Source organism: Siphateles boraxobius, unplaced genomic scaffold (genome assembly GCF_051911475.1).
Source record: "Siphateles boraxobius isolate OS27281-9 unplaced genomic scaffold, OSU_SipBor_1 86, whole genome shotgun sequence".
Classification (NCBI taxonomy): domain Eukaryota; kingdom Metazoa; phylum Chordata; class Actinopteri; order Cypriniformes; family Leuciscidae; genus Siphateles; species Siphateles boraxobius.
In genome coordinates, this window is record NW_027509215.1 from 9502162 (window position 1) to 9520804 (window position 18643).

Consider the following 18643-nt stretch of genomic DNA (forward strand, 5'->3'; position numbering starts at 1 on the left):
TATTGCACAAAACCTTGTTTTATAGAGATATTGGGTTCATAGCAGCAGCTTTGTGATTGAATCTCACCAGACCTTTCAAGAACAAGTCTAGCTCATAATTCACCCCCAAATCTAAAGGAAACACACATAAAAAATGTATTTTGCATAGTAATTATTTGTAAGCAAATTACAGTAATAATTGTTTTTGCAAGGCTATAACTACCATATAGATATTTAACAATTTAATTAAGAACATCATTTTGTGCATTACAGCGATAAACGTTTCAGAGTAGTTAATGTGCTTAATAGTGCCAAAATGAAATAAATATTACAATAATTATATTATTATTAAGATAATTAATTTTAATAATTAAATAAACTGCATAAATAAAATAAAATACTTTAAAAAATATATTTTTATTTGGAGGTAAAATATGTCCTTGACCGTATCTGTAAGATTGACGACTGAATGTAGTTTGAACTGAAATCATTGCACAAAACCTTGTTTTATAGACTAAGATTATCATGACAGAATAGCTAATCAATGACTAGAAGATAGTTAACTCAACACCAGCTACATAAATTCATCAACTAACCATTCAGAAATGTCCTGTTGCTTTTCTACATGTTGTCACTTCTTCTTGAGTCTCTCCATCTTTGTCCGACTCCGGTTTGAACATAAAAGTTTTTGAGATTTTCAGTGTGTCTGTGTGAGGTAAGGTAATCGAAGCTGCTAACACACATGAGCTCTTGAAGCTCCGCCCCCTGATCCGGGAGCAGCAGCTCATTTGCATTTAAAGGGGCAGACATAAAAACGGCACGTTTTTGCTCACTCTCGAAAAGTGACAATTTAACATGCTATTAAAAAATATCTGTGGGGTATTTTGAGCTAAAACTTCACATACACACTCAGGGGACATCAGAGATTTATTTTACATCTTGTGAAAAGGGCGTTATACCACCCCTTTAAGATTATTTAATTTAATAACTAAATAAAAATGAATAAATAATAACAATAATAATAAATATTATATACTTTAAAGCAGTGTTTCCCAAACCTGTCCTGAAGCACCCCCAACACTGCACGTTTTCTTTGTCTCCCTAATCAAACACACCTGATTTAACTCATGTGATAATGAGCTGATGAGTTTGATTAGGGAGACAAAGAAAACGTGCAGTGTTCTCCTTCAGGACAGGTTTGGGAAACACTGCTTTAAACAATTACCTGTTTTATTTGGAGGTAAAATATGTCCTTGACAGTATTTGTGAGTTGTACTTTCTGCAGTCGTGCATCTACACGAGCGCGTGATCAAACTGTCCCCTCTCTAAAGCGTCTTTGGGATCAGACCAGGATGAGGACGGCATGCTACTGTACGGGTCCAGAAGAATCCTGAAACAACGGACCAGCAGGAACACCAGAAACAGCAGCAGGAGCCCCACAAAACACAGCGCTGTGTTCTGCTCTGAGTCCTGAGCCAGCAGGAGCCCAGCGGTGGCCCCGGGGCCCGAGACAGGAGCCAGAGACAGCAGCTCGTACTCCAGCACAGGACTTTCACTCATCTTATCAGTTCAAAAGATGAAGCCAATCCGAGGATCGTGTAGGAATGAAAAAAAAAATTCACTTCAATATCTCAGTTGCATCTCCTCCACACACTGTGAAACAAATATCAAATCAACGTAGATAATTCATGTGGTTCAGATAACACAATATTTTGAGTTTCTGTTGATTAAACCAATCTCCTTCATTGTACTAACTCAAATTTTTAAGGCAACCATTTTTAAGGAACTTTTTTAAGTTAAACCAACAATATTTTTTTACAGTGCAGTAGTCTCACACGTGAAGAGTCTCAAACTGTGTATTATATGCAATCAAAAGTCTCGATATGAACATTTCTCATCAAATGATCCGAGCTGCTCCACATTCATAGCTTTACACTCGTAATGCACAACAACTGTTGACTCTTCTGGGTCCTTTTGGGAGAAAAATCCGAGACAAAGTTGATGCTTACTTAAATAAAACATATCAGAAGGGATAAAATCGCTTGATTCATCCAGGTGAACATGTCATCAGCACCTCACAAGATGCAATGAGAAATCAGACAGATGCAACAAATTGCAATGAAACAAAAGTAAATTTGTTCATGCACAAAACGCGTCGTCGACACTCAGATATCAGAGATCCAGCAGAGGACGTCCACATCTCCACACACACGTTGCACTGCTGTTTTTATGGACTCAAAACATGCTCTTCTGTGGCTAATTCCACACGCGGCGTCGCTGAGATAATAGTGCATGAGGAAAGATAAAAAGCTGCTATTTCCAGCAGGAATGTGACGGGAAAAGACGCTCTGTGAATAAAGAGAAAGACGGCACACGTAAATCATGGATCGATCGGGATCTCAAAACATTGTGGATCCACATAAAAGTGAAGTAAATCAGGTCACCTCTTCACCGCAGCATTAAAGCTCAAGGCATGTATAACAGCCAACGCTCCAGCAAAGGCCCTGGACAACACTGGTTTTCCCAACGTTTCGTTCCATGTTAATCAGCAGTAAATAGAGACTGGAATTCCCTCCCTCTGACTTTATTAGGATGGGATTTGTGTGCTGAAAGCTGATTCCTGTCCCCAAGACAGCAGAGTTAATAATAACTAAAGGGTTAAGGCCAGGTCAAAGGGCATCTATACTGTGTGTACTGTACAAATTTAGAAAAGGTAATTTAGTTAAAACTGCTGTGGTTATCAAACAGCCTCAATAGAAGAACGTCAATAGGACCATGAGGTTGATATATATAACACAATTTTTTGTTATCAAAATATTATTTGGTGACAGAATCAACCTTGCTTGTAAATAAAACAAAGATTATTGGATAAATATATAGGCTATATATATATTTTTTCCCTCAACAAATAACTTATATTTATATATGTCTCATCTTATATGTATATATATATATATGTACTGTATACAACACATAAACAAAGTTTTATGTTAGATGTGATTAATCACAATACAAACGATTTGACAGCACTAATATATATATATAAATACACACACACACACACACACACACACACACAAACACACACACACATACATTAAACAAGTTTATATACTGAAACAAATAAAAATGTGCTTCACTTAGCCTATATTTACTCTGAACAATTTTACTCAGACATTGCTGGCAAATTCTAAGACTGCAGTAAAAGTAGTAAGACTGACTAGTATTTTCTTATAAAATGTTCTCCTGTCAAATTGATTAATCCAATTTATCGCATCTAACATAAAACTTAGTTTTATGGATAACTTAGAGTATAGATGTGTATATATATATATGTGTGTGTGCACACACACACACACACACACACACACACACACACACACACACACACACACACACACACAGCCTACATATTGACATATATATAGTCTACATAGGATGCAAGTTATTAGAAGAAAAAAAAATATAAATATATATATAGCTATATATATATATATACATTTTCCCTCTACAAATAACTTGCATCCTATCATCATATGTAAGAACCATGAGAGAAAGCTGTTTCAGAGAGGTTATGAAGGTCAGTATACTTAACATGATCAGATGAGTCAATCCTGCCTGTGCAGAAACTCACAGATCAATATCAGAGCTGATCGATCCACTCAAACTTCAGATAAATCACTGTTTGCTATCTACTTTACCGGAGAATCTATGCATAAAACTAAATGACGCATGTTAACAATAAACAGAGCAAACAACGGATTTACAGTCAACTCAGTCACCATAAACTGCCTGATTATCATATTGTGTTTTCAACTTTCAGGATTATTAGTCACATAAACATCGAAGTTATAGTAAAATAAGCTGCACCAGACGATATATAGCGTAAAACTCAAATTAGGGATGTGTACACTAAAAAAGTGTAGCTATATAATATGATATATTGGCATATTATTATAAATAATCTCAAATGTATAGTTACAAAACATGTGCCTGTACTAAAAGATGTTTTACAATGTAATCTGATGATGTCTTTATACTATTCATATACAGGCGTCATAAGACTTATCAAGTTTTCTTCTCTGTTTTCAGTGACATTCAGTTTATTGTATGCCAAATACAGGCTATATAAAAATTAACAAAGCACGCATAGTACTTTATACAATGCAACAACTTAATTAAAAACTAGGTTTAAAAAAATGAAACATCACATACCCATGTTGACGGTCCGGAGCGCGTGCTGATCTGGCATCTCTCCCGCGCGCGCTCACTGTCATCACTCATGTGCACGCGCTCATGTGCGATTGGCTGATTGGCATTAGTGCATGCATGTAACCGGGGCTAATTGTCACAGTTTTACTCAGGGAAGGTAAGTGACTGAAAGCAAATTTCTGTAGAGACACAAACTCATTAAAACCTTTTTAACATTTGAATCGTTATTTCCCAGGGGCGAAATGATTTAACACACACTAGGTTGTCATAATATGGGGAAAGTTGTCACAATTGAAATCTGCTCTTTATTGGCAATGATTTGATAAAAAAAATATTTCTGAAATGTGAAATACTTTCTAATTGGGAAAAATCATCTTCCATAACATTTGTATTTAAAAATGCATTGGCTATAAGCATTCCAGGAAATTCAGTAAACTAGGCTATGAAAAATGAAAAGATATCCTTCTACATAATAATATTATTATTAATATTACATATTTGTAAATAATGTTTTGTAGCCTATAGAAATACAGTATACAAAACACATTTGTCACATTTCACATCATCATCATCATTTTCATCTTTATCTTCATGCTTAAAACAATAAAAAGACACGGAAGTAAACTGTAAATAAATGTCTTATCTTACACTGTGTCTCAAGTAATCTTGTTTTAAGGATGTTTGCATATTATTAATGGAAAACTAGACAAAAATACTCTTAAAATACATATATAGGCCTATATATTTTTATTTTTTGCAGTATTGGCTTATTGGCAGGAATGTGGATTTCATCAGAGAGCAGAGAGTGTCTCCAGAAGTATTTTGTCAATTTTATATATCACTAGCTATAAAATATGTTCTTTCTAATATTCAAACAGACCCAACACACGTTTTGATTGCCAAGCTAGTATTGGACAATTTCCAGGTTAAATGATATAATATAATAGAATATAATATAATATATATTGTATATACACATTAACCTTCAAAATCTGTATAATGACTATAAAACTTTGATTTACAGTAAGGTGATTTAATGATAGGATGATAATTCTCTGAATGTCCCAGCTAATAAAAACTGTTCTAAGAACATTTTGATAATGTTCAATTATGGAAATGTTATTTCTGAACATTCTCAGGACGTTCAAAACATCCAGTTTTGAAACAAGTAACGTTTAAAAAAAGTGAAACCCGATGTATAATTAGCTAACATTTTTGTGCAAACATTTTTAGAATGTTAGTAAAGACCACAGATAACCACGAACGAACATTCTATAATCTTTACTGGAAGAACGTTTGTTCATAACTTTCAGAGAACCTTGCTAAAGTTCTAAAAACATTTCCTGTTATCTGGGGAATCTCTGCCTGTCTGATTTGATTTCTAAGCAATAATTCAGGTATAGGCAGTGTGTGTGTGTGTGTGTGTGTGTGTGTGTGTGTGTGTGTGTGTGTGTGTGTGTGTGTGTGTGTGTGTGTGTGTGTGTGTTGTCCTCCGGGTCCAGCACTGTAAATCTGCTACGGTCATATGGAAAGCACAAAGGACCTGCTGCTGTCATTTGTGTGTGTGTGTGTGTGTGTGTGTGTGTGTGTGTGTGTGTGTGTGTGTGTGTGTGTGTGTGTGTGTGTGTGTGTGTGTGTGTGTGTGTGTGTGTGTGTGTGTGTTGTCCTCCGGGTCCAGCACTGTAAATCTGCTACGGTCATATGGAAAGCACAAAGGAACTGCTGCTGTCATAAAGTATTTTTGGCTCAGAGTGAATCCCCCCTGGACTCTGAGATACGGACCCGCAGTCCCGTCTGCCTTTATACAGCTAATGAAATCTAGCATCAAATCTCCGCTTTGGTACAGTATCACATTACAACTCCATTTTAAACTTTCCTCTGAATTTAATTTGGAAAACGTTGAGAAGAGGAGCAGACTGCGCGGTGTTTGTATCGCGCTCGCTAAACATGCTGACTATCATCTCTCACTCCAGCCATAATGAGGAATGTTCTCAACATGTTCTCAAGATGATGCAGGAGTTTATGAATATCCTGTCAGCCACAGGAGAATTCATGCATCTTTGACACAATATGATGTATTCTGCTGTGAGCGAAACTTACATCCACTTAAAGAAACTACATAGTAGCTGTGGTTGCTAAGCCTAACCCATAAAAATAGGCCTACGGTAGAAACATTTTAAGTTTTACAGATTGAACTTCAATTTGCGAATTATTTTTTATATTTTATTAACTGAAATTGTTAATATACCAAATGAAAATCTATTTATTACTTGTGTAATATAGTGACAACCACTAATGTTAAAGGGAAAACCAACACGAACAATCAAAGTTCATTACAAGTAGCTCTTCCACAAGATGAGGTAAATCCTAAAATATAGCTAGGTGTACACAGATACGAAACACCATCAAGATAACACACATTCCTTTACAAAACAAGATTGTAACATAAAATCTAATGTATAGGCCTATAACTTATAAGAAAAAAACTAAGAAACATAGTTATTTCAATGATCAATTTTTAAAGGGGTCATAAATTGAGAAATCAAATTGTCCTTGACATATAAGAGGTCATCATACTATTAGAATATCTCGTGAGTTTCAGAATTGAAAACTTCCTTGTTAGACCAAAAACATATTTTATTGATACCAAGCCATAAATGTGCCTATTAATGGCGTAATAGGTGAAAAACCGCCTCTGCAAAAGAAGATAAACGCCTACTTCTTCATCGCTACTTTGGCCCCGCCCACTCGCGTGTTAGTTATGACGAGGAGAAAAGAACGGACTAAAAATAACATTGCCTTCCAAAGAATCCTAAACAATGTGAATGTCTCAGTTGAGCATCATTTATTTGTATGAATTCGGCACATTTCACTGTGGATTCTTTGGTAAATCAGTCACAATTTCGGCGCAGGCTTTGCAAACAAACTTTTATGATATGGACTCGACAGTAATGCCACAACATGTAAGTAGCTATGTTGATTCTAATGCCTGATCTGTGACCAGTGATTTCTCATATGTAATGATTCATGTACAGGCACATATTCTTTGCATGTGTCAGTAAATCAAACCAGTGACTAAACGGTCCACATTGTTTCACTTAGTAGATGATTATAATCTGTAATTTAAACTGTGACTGACCTTTGTCTAACTCTGCATAGCATGAAACGCGCTGATGACGTGTGATGTCTGCACGAGCAGGTGCGCGGAGGTATGGAAATACATAATTTGACAGGCAGGTCAGTGAAAGTAAAAAAGTGATAACATGTGAAGGCCAAGTATGGTAACCCATACTCTGAATTTGTCCTCTGCATTTAACCCATTCAAGTTAGTGCACACACACTATGAGTAGTGAGTAGTGTAGTGTTAGCCTCTCATTCAGAGGCTCTGAGTTACACTGTCATAATGATGTTATCAGGTTTGAGGAATCTCCGGGAACAGGCTGACTTGTGTCTTTTATTTACATGCTTTGTTTCAGAGGCTCGGAGTTACACTGTCATGCTGATGTTTCAGAGTGTCTCCACCTATATGTAAATCCCTCCCCCTTGAAAGATATAAACACTGTGTTTGAGCTATTGAGTTAGACTTGGACGACTAAAGCATTGCAACAGCAAAGTCCTCAATAAAGAGTAACTTCTGCTTGAAAGATATCCCAACGTCTCCTGGTCTCTGAAGGAAAAGTTTCCAAAAGTAGTGAACACACACGCACTGCAAACGGAGGTCAATGATTGGGCAAACATTTTATGGTCCTAACCCTAACCTTCCACAGACGATATATCAATATACATATAAATACATTTAGACCACTTAACTTAACTTAACTTAACTTAACTTAACTTAACACGCAGCATTGTTGAATGTGTTTGACCAACAGGCACCAAACAAACAACTCTTAATCAACAGTCAGAAACGGAGGAGCTCAGAACAAATAAAAGACAACAGGTAAATTGACATTAAATATTCACTTTAGTTTGCATTTAATTTATAATAATATTCAACTTAGTTTACAGTACTCCTAAATATTGTTTGTGAAGAAGTATCGCCATTCTATAAAACCATCGAACAAAAGTCACATCAGAAATTATACGGAGACAAAGACAATGTCCTTGTTTTTTTTTAACGTGATTCCATTAAATGAAGATTCAGTTTTTGCAGTTAAATTACTTGTACATATAGCATACATAAACATTACATAAACATTATACATAAATACACAACATAATATCGTTCTTTTTAACCCTAAACATGGTGCAGTACAATATTTGAGTATGTATTTTTTTTTGGTTTGGCAACATTTATAACATCTTTCATAATTTACAAGTTTTAGATTACTTTAAATGATATTGTTAAGAGGCACATTTCTAGTATGAAGTATCAGCATGAAGAACTTGTGTAAATATGAAGGCATAGGAATAAGAAACCCGGATACTGTATATTGACAGCACGGTTAAAAACTGACAGCACATTACGAAAAGTGTGACATTTTATCATCTAAACATCATATCTTATTATCTAAATATCCTTGACAAAAAGCCCCTGAAAGAAAATGTGGTGTCCAAAAAGAAAATGGTGTCCAGACCCAATGACATGACAGATTCAAATTCCATTAGCATCTCTCCGAGAATTCGTATAGAACTGTGAATAGAGTCTTTTAACAGCAAAAGTGTAAGTCTTTCAGCCAGGTTCACATCTTCTCCTCTGCTTTCAGCCCTTTTTCTTTCGTCTTCTGTGTAAAGCAGTCCAAATTTTTCAGCCAAGTTCACATCTCCTCGTCTGATTTCACCCCTCTTTATAAAGTCATCTATCACAAAATGGGCAATTATTTCAGGCAGACTCATATCTCTTCTGCTTATAGCCTTCTTCAAAGTGTCTTTGTTTAGAAAAATGGTATGTTTTTCGGTCAGATTCACTTCTCCTCCTCTGCTTTCAGCCCTCTTTAACTTCATTACAGCATCTTGAATGTTCATCTTGAGTTGGTCTACAATCTTACACTTCACTAGAAACTGTTTGGCGAGCAAAGAATCGCCTTCTGTTGTTGTCTGCTCTTGTCTTGATAATTTCACACAAGCATGAATACATGCCAGATGTGACTTATATGAATCAATTGCCTTTTCAGCCTTTTCCAGATCAGCCAATGATTTAGTAATATAGCCAGCATCCTTCTTCATAATAGTAGCCAGTGCACGATTATAAAGAGGAATAATCTCTCCAGATGCACCGTCCTCCAAAGCTTTGGTGTACATCTCAATGCTCCCTGCAAGGCAACCCTTCTCACGGAGATTGTTTCCAGACCTGATGTAATAGTAGACCATGGAGGACGGGGACTGTTTGCTCAAAAGTTTCTGCTTTGCACTCGACAAGTCCGCCTTCAGCTGTTCCTTCAACAAGGCTAGGCTTTTCTCAGTGGGATTTTCCTCACTGAAATACATCAGGAGCCACAAACCCCAACACTCATGAAGAGAGGACACAATAACATCACGCTGGTCAGAGAAAACATCATCTTCATAAACGTTGTCCAAAACATCAAGGTAAACGGAAAAAAGCTCTTCCTTTTTTATGATTTCTGGAATGTCTTTTTCAAGAAACCCAGAGAGTCTTTTATTCACCCCGGCATTCCTGACATCTTTTGCCTTTTCCAGATCACTTGAAATCACGGTTAAGACGTCTACTAGGGCTGAAACCATTGTCTCATGATTTTGAAAGCTGTGATTTTCCAGGTAGCATTGAACCGCTTTCTCAAATACAATTTTGTGTGACATCTGTTTGGTAAAATCGTCCATATGGTCGAGTGTGTTGGTGAGAGATGTGTTTTCACCCATCAGTAGTTTGACTGAGTCAGAGAAATGACTGGTGCACATGATGATTTGAGCAGATCCTGGAGTCCCTTGGCGAGCCGTTCGTCCGAAGGCTTGCTGTTCAACACGGACGTTCAGAGGTAAGAAGGTTTGCATCACGAATAAACCTCCTGCCTCATTTGCACTTTCACAGACCTTTAGATCTGTACCTCGACCTGCTAGATTAGTTGCAATGATGACGTCCCCGGCTTGAATGATTGAGTCTGTTATTGTCGAGTTGTCCATGTTGTTATTCACATAGAGTTTTAGTTTGTCTTTTGAGATGGTTTTTGAAAGTTCCTTATTAAACTTTTCCGCACGGTTGATTGTTTCACAGATGACGAGAGCTGCTCGTGGACCTCGATAGACTGTGGAAGACACTTGATGCTTAACAACATCACAGACCATCGTGATCCACTCCTTCTCTTCAGGAACAACCATGCCTTCCAGCTCATAAAGTTTCCTTCGCTTGAATGAGGGAATCTTACAGGTTTCAATGCCTTTGTAGAGCTTCTTTAATATGTCAAGCTCTGTTTTTTCCCCCAAGGTTCCCGTGATCCCATAGATCTGGTTTGAGTATTTATTGAATAAACCCACATTAGACATGAAGTTTGTTATTAGGGTCATGTTGGACAGTTTAGTTTGGTGTTTCATCTCCAGAAACTGCTGAAGTCCTTCCCCCCAACTCATGTTGTTCTGCACAACACCGGTGGAACTGAAATCAACCGGAGCGACTCCATCTTCATGAAGGACGTATTCGTGTCCCAGAGTCAGTTTTGTGGCTAGCAGAGCACTTGCAATCCACGTTTTCATCTTGCCATTAATGAGATCTTCAAGGCCTGGGATACGAGATTTATTTAGTTCGTTTGCTGATTCGGACTGATAAGCCTTTTTAATCCGTTTCCTCAATGACGGCTCTAGGGAACCGTCCTCCTCAAAGTGCACAACACGACATTTTCCACATTCCAGGAGAATTATTGATATTTCTTGTCTATTATTTGTATCCGTTGGATTAATCTCTTTCATTTTCTGTAAATTTCCATCTGGCTCTTCCTGGTATAATTTGAAGAAATACTGAGGGAACTTTTTCACGAACATGGTTAAAAATGCCACCTTTTGCACAACACTTGCATTATCCAGGCATTTTAAAACATTTGTCATGTTTTCTTGCTTTTGCTTTGAGGATTGTATAGGCATAACTCCTCTGTCCACAGCCATCCGCACAATACTGAGTTGATCAATGTTTTTGTTTTCATGCATGATTTCGGACAGAACCTGAGAGAAGAGCTGAACGGGTCCTAAAATCTCGCCAGTGTTTAAACATTTCAGCTGGTTGATGATTAACCAAATTTCAGACAGTATCCCATTGAAAGATTGCATTAGTGGGATCTCGCTGCTCAAGTAAACCACTTCAACGCCTTTGTCCAACATTAGTGAATCCACCTCGTCTACTATAACACATTGAAACTTTCTCTCAGGTCTCACGTCTTTTCTTTGGAAGCGTTGTCTCAGAAAATCCCCAGCAAAACTCACAGTCGTACCATAAACCACCTTGCATTCATAGCACTTCTTCAGCTCGCTTTCGGATTTATTGGTGTTGACGTTAACGGTTATATCTAGTGCCTTATAAAATGCAGACCATTCCTCAGCATCTCTTTCAGCAAGTACAGGAGAACTGGAGATGATATCAGGGGTTTTTCCCTTCATGACTTGATATGCTGCAAACATTGCCACGATGCACGACTTTCCTTCTCCTGTCCCAACCTGAACCAGACGACTTGATTTAGAAAGAACAAGAACGCACCAGCTCACCATCTGAGTCACTCGAGGTTTAAACATCATTGTATTTTCTACTGCTTTGCAGAGCGTTAACAATGCTTGTCTTATTTCTTGTAGGTTTGGTGGACATGTAGATTCAAAGGACACAATATCAGTCACTTGTGCAATAATTTCTTCATCAATATCTGCATGCTCACAGATTTCCTTCAAAATCTCATCCAATGATTTCTCACCAGTGTTTTTGGTTATGACGTTAATTTTGGCCTCAATATTATCCACAAACTGAGGGACTTTATCATCATTTAGGAAAGTCAAATCCGATGCTCTGATTTTGTGAATTTCAACTTGATGAAGAATTTTCATCATCCATGTGTGAAAATCATCATTCCTGCCATAAAATTGCTCCAAGAGGGCTTTAAACAACTTGACAACATCTTCTTTTTCCCACAGTCCGTTCTTAAGCAGGGAAATCAGTCGTTCTGACAGCAGTTTTTCAGATGCTGACATTTTCAAAACTGTAAATTCTTGTAAATAATTTTTCCCAATCTCGATCTGTGGTTTAAAAAATCCACATAGAAATAAGTTAAATTTGTGCTCAACTAACTTGTCCAAGAAAACAAATTACAAAAAATATATATATTTAATGTAACTATAACAATAAAAATGCATTCTCAAAATATTTTTTAAGATTTTTTTTTCCTCTAAGAAAGCATTTATTTATTGTACTTACATAAAGACATTCAAGAGTTGTCGCTGCAGAACTCTTCTTCAGCTGTTAGTAGAAAAGGGAGTTGTACAGTATTTATACTGTACCTGGATATGAAGAGAAGGACGTCTCTCTGCACTGGAATTTCCCTGAATATTAATCGTATCCAGTTTATCACGTGATTAAAAGGAACATGAGCTGTGTGTTTTATGTTAAGAAAAAGCATTTTGTGCTAATCTGTGAAACCATGTACATGATTTAAAATAGACTAAAATCAGTTATGCCCTAATTCAACATTTGCATGTTTACAGGTTGTACATGCATGAACGGTTTGCATGTTCATGGCTGTCTGTAGTCAATAATCTAAATGAAGTTTTTTTGCAAGAACAATTCTTTCACTTTTGAATGTTGGTAAGTACCGAAAATACCTAATGGTGTTGGTGCACTAGATTACTTGTGTATACTTTGCATTTCCGGTGTGGTGTGGTGTGTGTGGTGTGGTGGCGTGTTCCTTGACTGACTGGTTTGGTTGCCCTTTTTCTCATGTTTTTTTCTTTGTCTGTATTCTTCTGTTGTCTTCAGAAGTATTCTTCTGTTGTCAGATTGCATTTTCTCATTAAATAATACATTTGACTTAGGCCTAAACAGTAAGGTAGATACTGCATACAACCATTCAAGTATTTTTAGTACTGTAACTGACTGATGTTTTGCCTCACAGGACACTATAGTACACTTGCAGTGGTAAGTGTTGTTTTTTAAGACACTTAGGGTGTATTCACACCAGGAAAGTCCGATAGTTCACTTGCTTTGGTCCGGACCAAATAAAAAAAATTTTTTTTTTTTTTGGTACGGTTCGCTTTCACACTGCTCTTTTTTCAAGTGAACCAAAATTTGTAAACAAAACCACACGTGTGTCGTGCCGCGCGGTGTCATTGGTTGTTGCGGTAAATCTTACCCAGATACAATAGTGCTATTTTCTGATTGGCTAACAACACCAGAGGAGACGCGCTTGATTCCTGCCGGTTCCACAGTGAGAGCGGCGCGGCCAGAGTTTTGGGTGCTGCGGCATATTAAATATATTACAAATAGTTTTTCAGCGTGAGAAATACAATGTGTGGCGGGAGAGCGTGACAAAAGACCGAAATGAGTGACTGTCACGCTCAATGTGTGACACTTGAGAGCCCTGTCATTCATTCATTCATTCCATTCCAATGATGCACACACGACGTGCAGAAAGACGCGCAACAGTATCGTGTGGCCAGACAGCGCCGGAATGGAATGTAGTAGGCTACAACAGATCACTTTCCCATAACGCAACTCCGACTACGGAAGCCTGTTAACTCAAAGGCGCAGTGCTTTCTTGCAATTGGGTCGGTTCATGTTCACACCGTAAACGAACCGTACCAGAGTTCGTTTGGAACCGTACCGAGACCACCTCTTCAGCTAGGTCTCGGTTCGGTTGTTTGGTCCGCACCCGAGTTCGATTGCTGTATTCACACCTGCCCAAAAGATCCGCACCAAGGGGGTAAACGAACTAGAGTTCGATTCAATCGAACCAAACAAGGGAGGTGTGAATACATACTCTTTTTGCTTGAGGAATATTAATACCAAAAATAATTACATACTTGGTCATTTTCATGAATATTTACTTATCGAACGGTATTGTCAGAGTACTAAAGTTTAGGAGCCCTATACAACCCACGTGGTTGGGTATCAGCTTTATGGGTAGAATGGTTCATTTAAATTGATTCAGTCTTCTCAACTGCTCGCCGTCACATTGTATAATCAAATACTTTTCGGTTATCATCATAATCATACAGAATGCAGGAATTCTTTGGTTAGGTTTAGTTTCTGCTCGGTTTAGTTTCTCTTTGACTACATCACATGATTTTCAAGAATCGTATTATATCTTCTTATAATAAGATTCTTATAGGGGTAATAATAATCTTATAATGGAGGGGGGGGGGGGGGGGGTATGTTTTACCCTCAACTGTATGATAAAATGATTCATTACTTGAAGCTTAAAAAAATAATAATATTTAAATACAAATTACTCAAAGCTTTTTACCACACAAATGACATCTTATGGTCAAAAGGTATAAAATCTGCATTTGCATCCCAGACGACCCAGCCATTTTTGATAGTTTCATATAATAAATCAGTTTGTGCTACAGGTAATAAAAGTAGTCTATATGTCTTTTTCACATGTGATTGAACTTACACAATGTGTGAATACGTTAGTCTGAGAATAATGTTTATGAAAAAAATTATAATTGGTACAAATTAACTTGTGTACTGTAGTGTTTAACAGTAGTTTTTATGAATCTGCTACGAACAACATGCAGCCTTATTCATATAAGCTAGTTATTATAGCTAATAAAGTTTTAAATATAGATGTTTTTCTCACAAAAACACATGGCTTTGCTTCAGAAGGCCTTATTAACCCCTGAAGTCGTATGGATTATTTTTATGATGGATGGATGCATTTTTTTCGGCTTTAAAATCGAAGGTACCATTCACTCCCATTATAAAGCTTGGAAGAGCCAGGATATTTTTTAATAAAACCCCGATTGTGTTTGGCTGAAAGAAGAAAGCCATATACACCTTGGATGGCTTGAGGGCGAGTAAATAATGGGATAACTTTTATTTTGGGTGAGCTTTAACCCTGTTAAAGTCAGTAAAGCATTCAGGAATTACTATCATTTAAGTTTGGATAGTGTATTTTCACATCTATGCTCCTTTGTCCAACATTAGTGAATCTAATAATATAACACACTAAAACTTTCTCTCAGATCTCACATCTTTTCTGTCTCAGAAAATCACCAGCAAAACTGACAGTCGTACCATAAACCACCTGGCATTCATTTCAAACATTCTTCAAAATATCTTCTTTTGTGTTCAACAGAAATTCATACAGGTTTGGAACAACATAAGAGTAAGTAAATGATGACAGAATTGTAATTTTTGAGTGAACTAGTGATAAATCCTTCGACATTGTGAATGATAACCCATACTTGATGTAAAACGTCTCATATCCCTCGTGCATTAACTTGCAGGAATCTAGAACATGACGTGATTTTTGACATCTTTTTTTCAGTGTAAAATGGGTCAGATTTGTCATTTTAATTACCCACATAATTGACTTATTAAGAGCTTGTATCAGATAGATGTTCTGCTCTACCTGCTCTCTCATCTCTGGATGAGAAATCGTTCTCTTTCGGGTTATTGTCCGGGGATCGACGTCCTCAGAGACGCTATTATGAAGCTGTGTAAAGAGTGTCTGTCATTCATTTGCACCTGCAGCTCCTGAGGGGTTTCTTCAGTGCTCTGTGTTTAGTACAGCTACAAATTTGCCAAAATTTTATTTTCTTTTTATTGGGTGAAATATAAAATTAAAGCTAGCTTTGAAAGGATAAGATCCCAGCCTCCTTTCAGAGCGTCTCCAAAGCCACGCTCCAGATCTGAATCTACAAAGCGTCACGGGACACGTTAAACTACCTCATGTCTCAAAGCACTTACAGTGGATAGTATAAGTGAACACACACATGCTAAAGTTGACTAAAAAGACATCTTTTGGAAATTGATCTTAATGCCTTAATTAAAAAAAAAGAGGAAAAATCCAACCTTTAAGGACACCAATTTTCTTTGTGAATGAATAATGTATCGTAAATAAATAAATGTTCTTCCTTAAAATACAGGTTGCGTAAGTCCCTATGTTAAATTCCCATAAAATCAGGCAGATTTTTATTTTTAAAGGCCAGTAATTTCATGGATCCAGGATACTATGCATCCTGATAAAGTTCCCTTGGCCTTTGGGATTAAAATATCCCACATCATCACATTCCCTTCATCATACATAGAGATCGGCATGGTGTTATTTCAGTTAGGCTAATAGCTGGTATGATTTACATTGAGAGATGATCTTATGGAAAGTTCCCAATGCCAATCTCTAGATATGATGAAGGGAATGTGATGATGTGGGATATTTTAATCCCAAAGGCCAAGGGAACTTTATCAGGATGCATATTATTCCAGATCCATGAAATAACTGGCCTTTAAAAATAAAAATCTGCCTGACTCTATGGGAATTTAACATAGGGGTGTCCTGACTTACGCAATCTGTATTTTAAGGAAGAACATTTATTTATTCACGATACATTATTCATTCACAAAGAAAATTGGTGCCTTTAAAGGTTGGATTTTTCCTCATTTTTTAAATGAAGGCATTAAGATAAATTTCCAAAAGACGATTTTTTATTTTTATTCCTCTATTTAGTCAACTTTAGCATGGGTGTGTTCACTTATGCTAAGCACTGTAACATTACAATAATAATGAACATAAACAACTTACAGAGCTCTATTTAGCTTTATTGTAATTGCATGACGAAATCTCTCATAGAAAACAAACTGTATTTATCCATATTACCCATATTACTCTTCCTGACTGCAGATTAATTTAGCCGTTGATATGTTCAATTTGTCAAAATATGATATAACTTCAGGATATACAAAATGCCATATCGGAGTGTGTATTTACACCAAGTGCAAATAGCCATCCTTGTTTGCAGAGGTTATTTACACTGACACCGCCCACCAGTCTCTAATAAATCTGATAACCGGATCAGTGGCGTGGAGACTGGGTTACATTAGCTTTTGATTCGACCGACCCAAATTTGAATCTTCCTTTTAATAAAGGCATTTTTGTCTTTATTACATAGGAAGCACAGGACCCCTGTCAGATTATTACCCAGGTTTAGGTTTATATGTGGAGTTAGAATTAGGCAATCAGGTTCTGACTTCAACGAGGGGGTAATAATTGTCAGGGAGTCGAAATTCGGCACAACACTGGGACTCGAACTCGGGTCGACTGAAGGACAACATGTGTTTAACATGTAGGGTTAGGACTAAGAGTAGGTAATGTCGAATACAATTAATGTCCCAATAAAGCAGCATCCATTTATGATTTTAATGAATATAATCATATGCACTGAATATGTTGTTATTATTGCATACTGTTTTATAATGCAATACATTGAGGTGCAAATAGTATTTTATATACAGTATGGTCACTGCATGTGCATTCATTCTGTATTGTGACATTTATATGTTCTTCTCATAGTTCAGTGCCTTAGTGAATGAACAAATATATCTCTCTGTGTTATATCCCGTTGCTTTTATCTGATGAATAAATGCAAAGATAAAAGAAGATATTTTGAAGAATGTCAGAAACCAAACAGACTTTCATAGAATAATTTTTTTCTTACTATGGAAGTCAATGCGGTCCATCAACTGTTCAGTTACTGACATTCTTCTCAATATATTTTCTTTTGTGTTCAGCAGGAGAAAGAAACTCATACAGGTTCGGAAAAACTTGAGGGTGAATAAATGAGTAAATTTAAATTTTTCTGACTATTCCTTTAAGTGAGTGTGTGTGAATCAGAGCCTAAAGAAGGGAGCCATTACTGTTTACTTCTTAAAATTGTAGAATTGGCAAGAACTGAAGTGAACGAGAATCTGATGTAAAAACTGTATTTCAGCATAAGAAAGGCTGGTTTTGCTGCTGCTGCATGTTGTATTTTTAGTGATTCTGTTGGGAGGGAAGATGGAATAAAAATGACAGCTGACATGTGTGCAAGTATATGCTCACGCTGCAGATGTAACATTACTGAACACTTAAACGGAAAATACATTAAATTACAGTGCTTAAAATAAAGGTCCTTTATTGGCATTGAAGAACCTTTAAAATCCACTGAACAAAAGGTCATTTGTTGTGTGTGTGTGTGTGTGTGTGTGTGTGTGTGTGTGTGTGTGTGTGTGTGTGTGTGTGTGTGTGTGTGTGTGTGTGTGTGTGTGTGTGTGTGCGGGTGGTGGTGGGGGGTGGACGGGTCTTTCGATTTTTTAAATGTTTTTCCCTCATGGGAATCATGGTCTGTAATATTAACGTGCGGACCTTTGCAGACACACAGAACATCATGTATTATTTATTATTTACCTTCACTTCACTGTCTGTCTGTCTTATAATGATCTTTAATTCAGTCTTTAAATAGAGTTTGACTTCTGAGACTGAGACAGAAATCGATCCAGTGATAATGAGCAGCACTTATGTTGTATTGTTACATTATTAAACACTCTGTA

At 36.8% G+C, this 18643-nt stretch overlaps 2 protein-coding genes and 1 long non-coding RNA gene across 3 annotated transcripts; all 3 read right to left on the minus strand.

The window, feature by feature from the left end:
* Positions 1–1188: 1188 nt before the first annotated feature.
* ctxn1 (cortexin 1) lies at positions 1189–1621 on the minus strand. Its single transcript, XM_077221788.1, has one exon. The coding sequence runs from the start codon at positions 1537–1539 to the stop codon at positions 1273–1275; it is 267 nt and encodes an 88-aa protein (XP_077077903.1). The 5' UTR covers positions 1540–1621; the 3' UTR covers positions 1189–1272.
* Positions 1622–1819: 198 nt separating this feature from the next.
* On the minus strand, positions 1820–4463 carry LOC143731175 (uncharacterized). The gene is made up of 3 exons (XR_013200713.1): positions 4195–4463; positions 2424–2599; positions 1820–2327 (listed from the first exon to the last, which is right to left on the minus strand). It is a non-coding gene; the product is annotated as an uncharacterized LOC143731175 (long non-coding RNA).
* Positions 4464–8136: 3673 nt separating this feature from the next.
* LOC143731172 (protein translocase subunit SecA-like) lies at positions 8137–12573 on the minus strand. Its single transcript, XM_077221835.1, has 2 exons — positions 12533–12573; positions 8137–12354 (listed from the first exon to the last, which is right to left on the minus strand). The coding sequence occupies exon 2, from the start codon at positions 12307–12309 to the stop codon at positions 8698–8700; it is 3612 nt and encodes a 1203-aa protein (XP_077077950.1). The 5' UTR covers positions 12310–12354; positions 12533–12573; the 3' UTR covers positions 8137–8697.
* Between the last annotated feature and the right edge of the window lie 6070 nt (positions 12574–18643).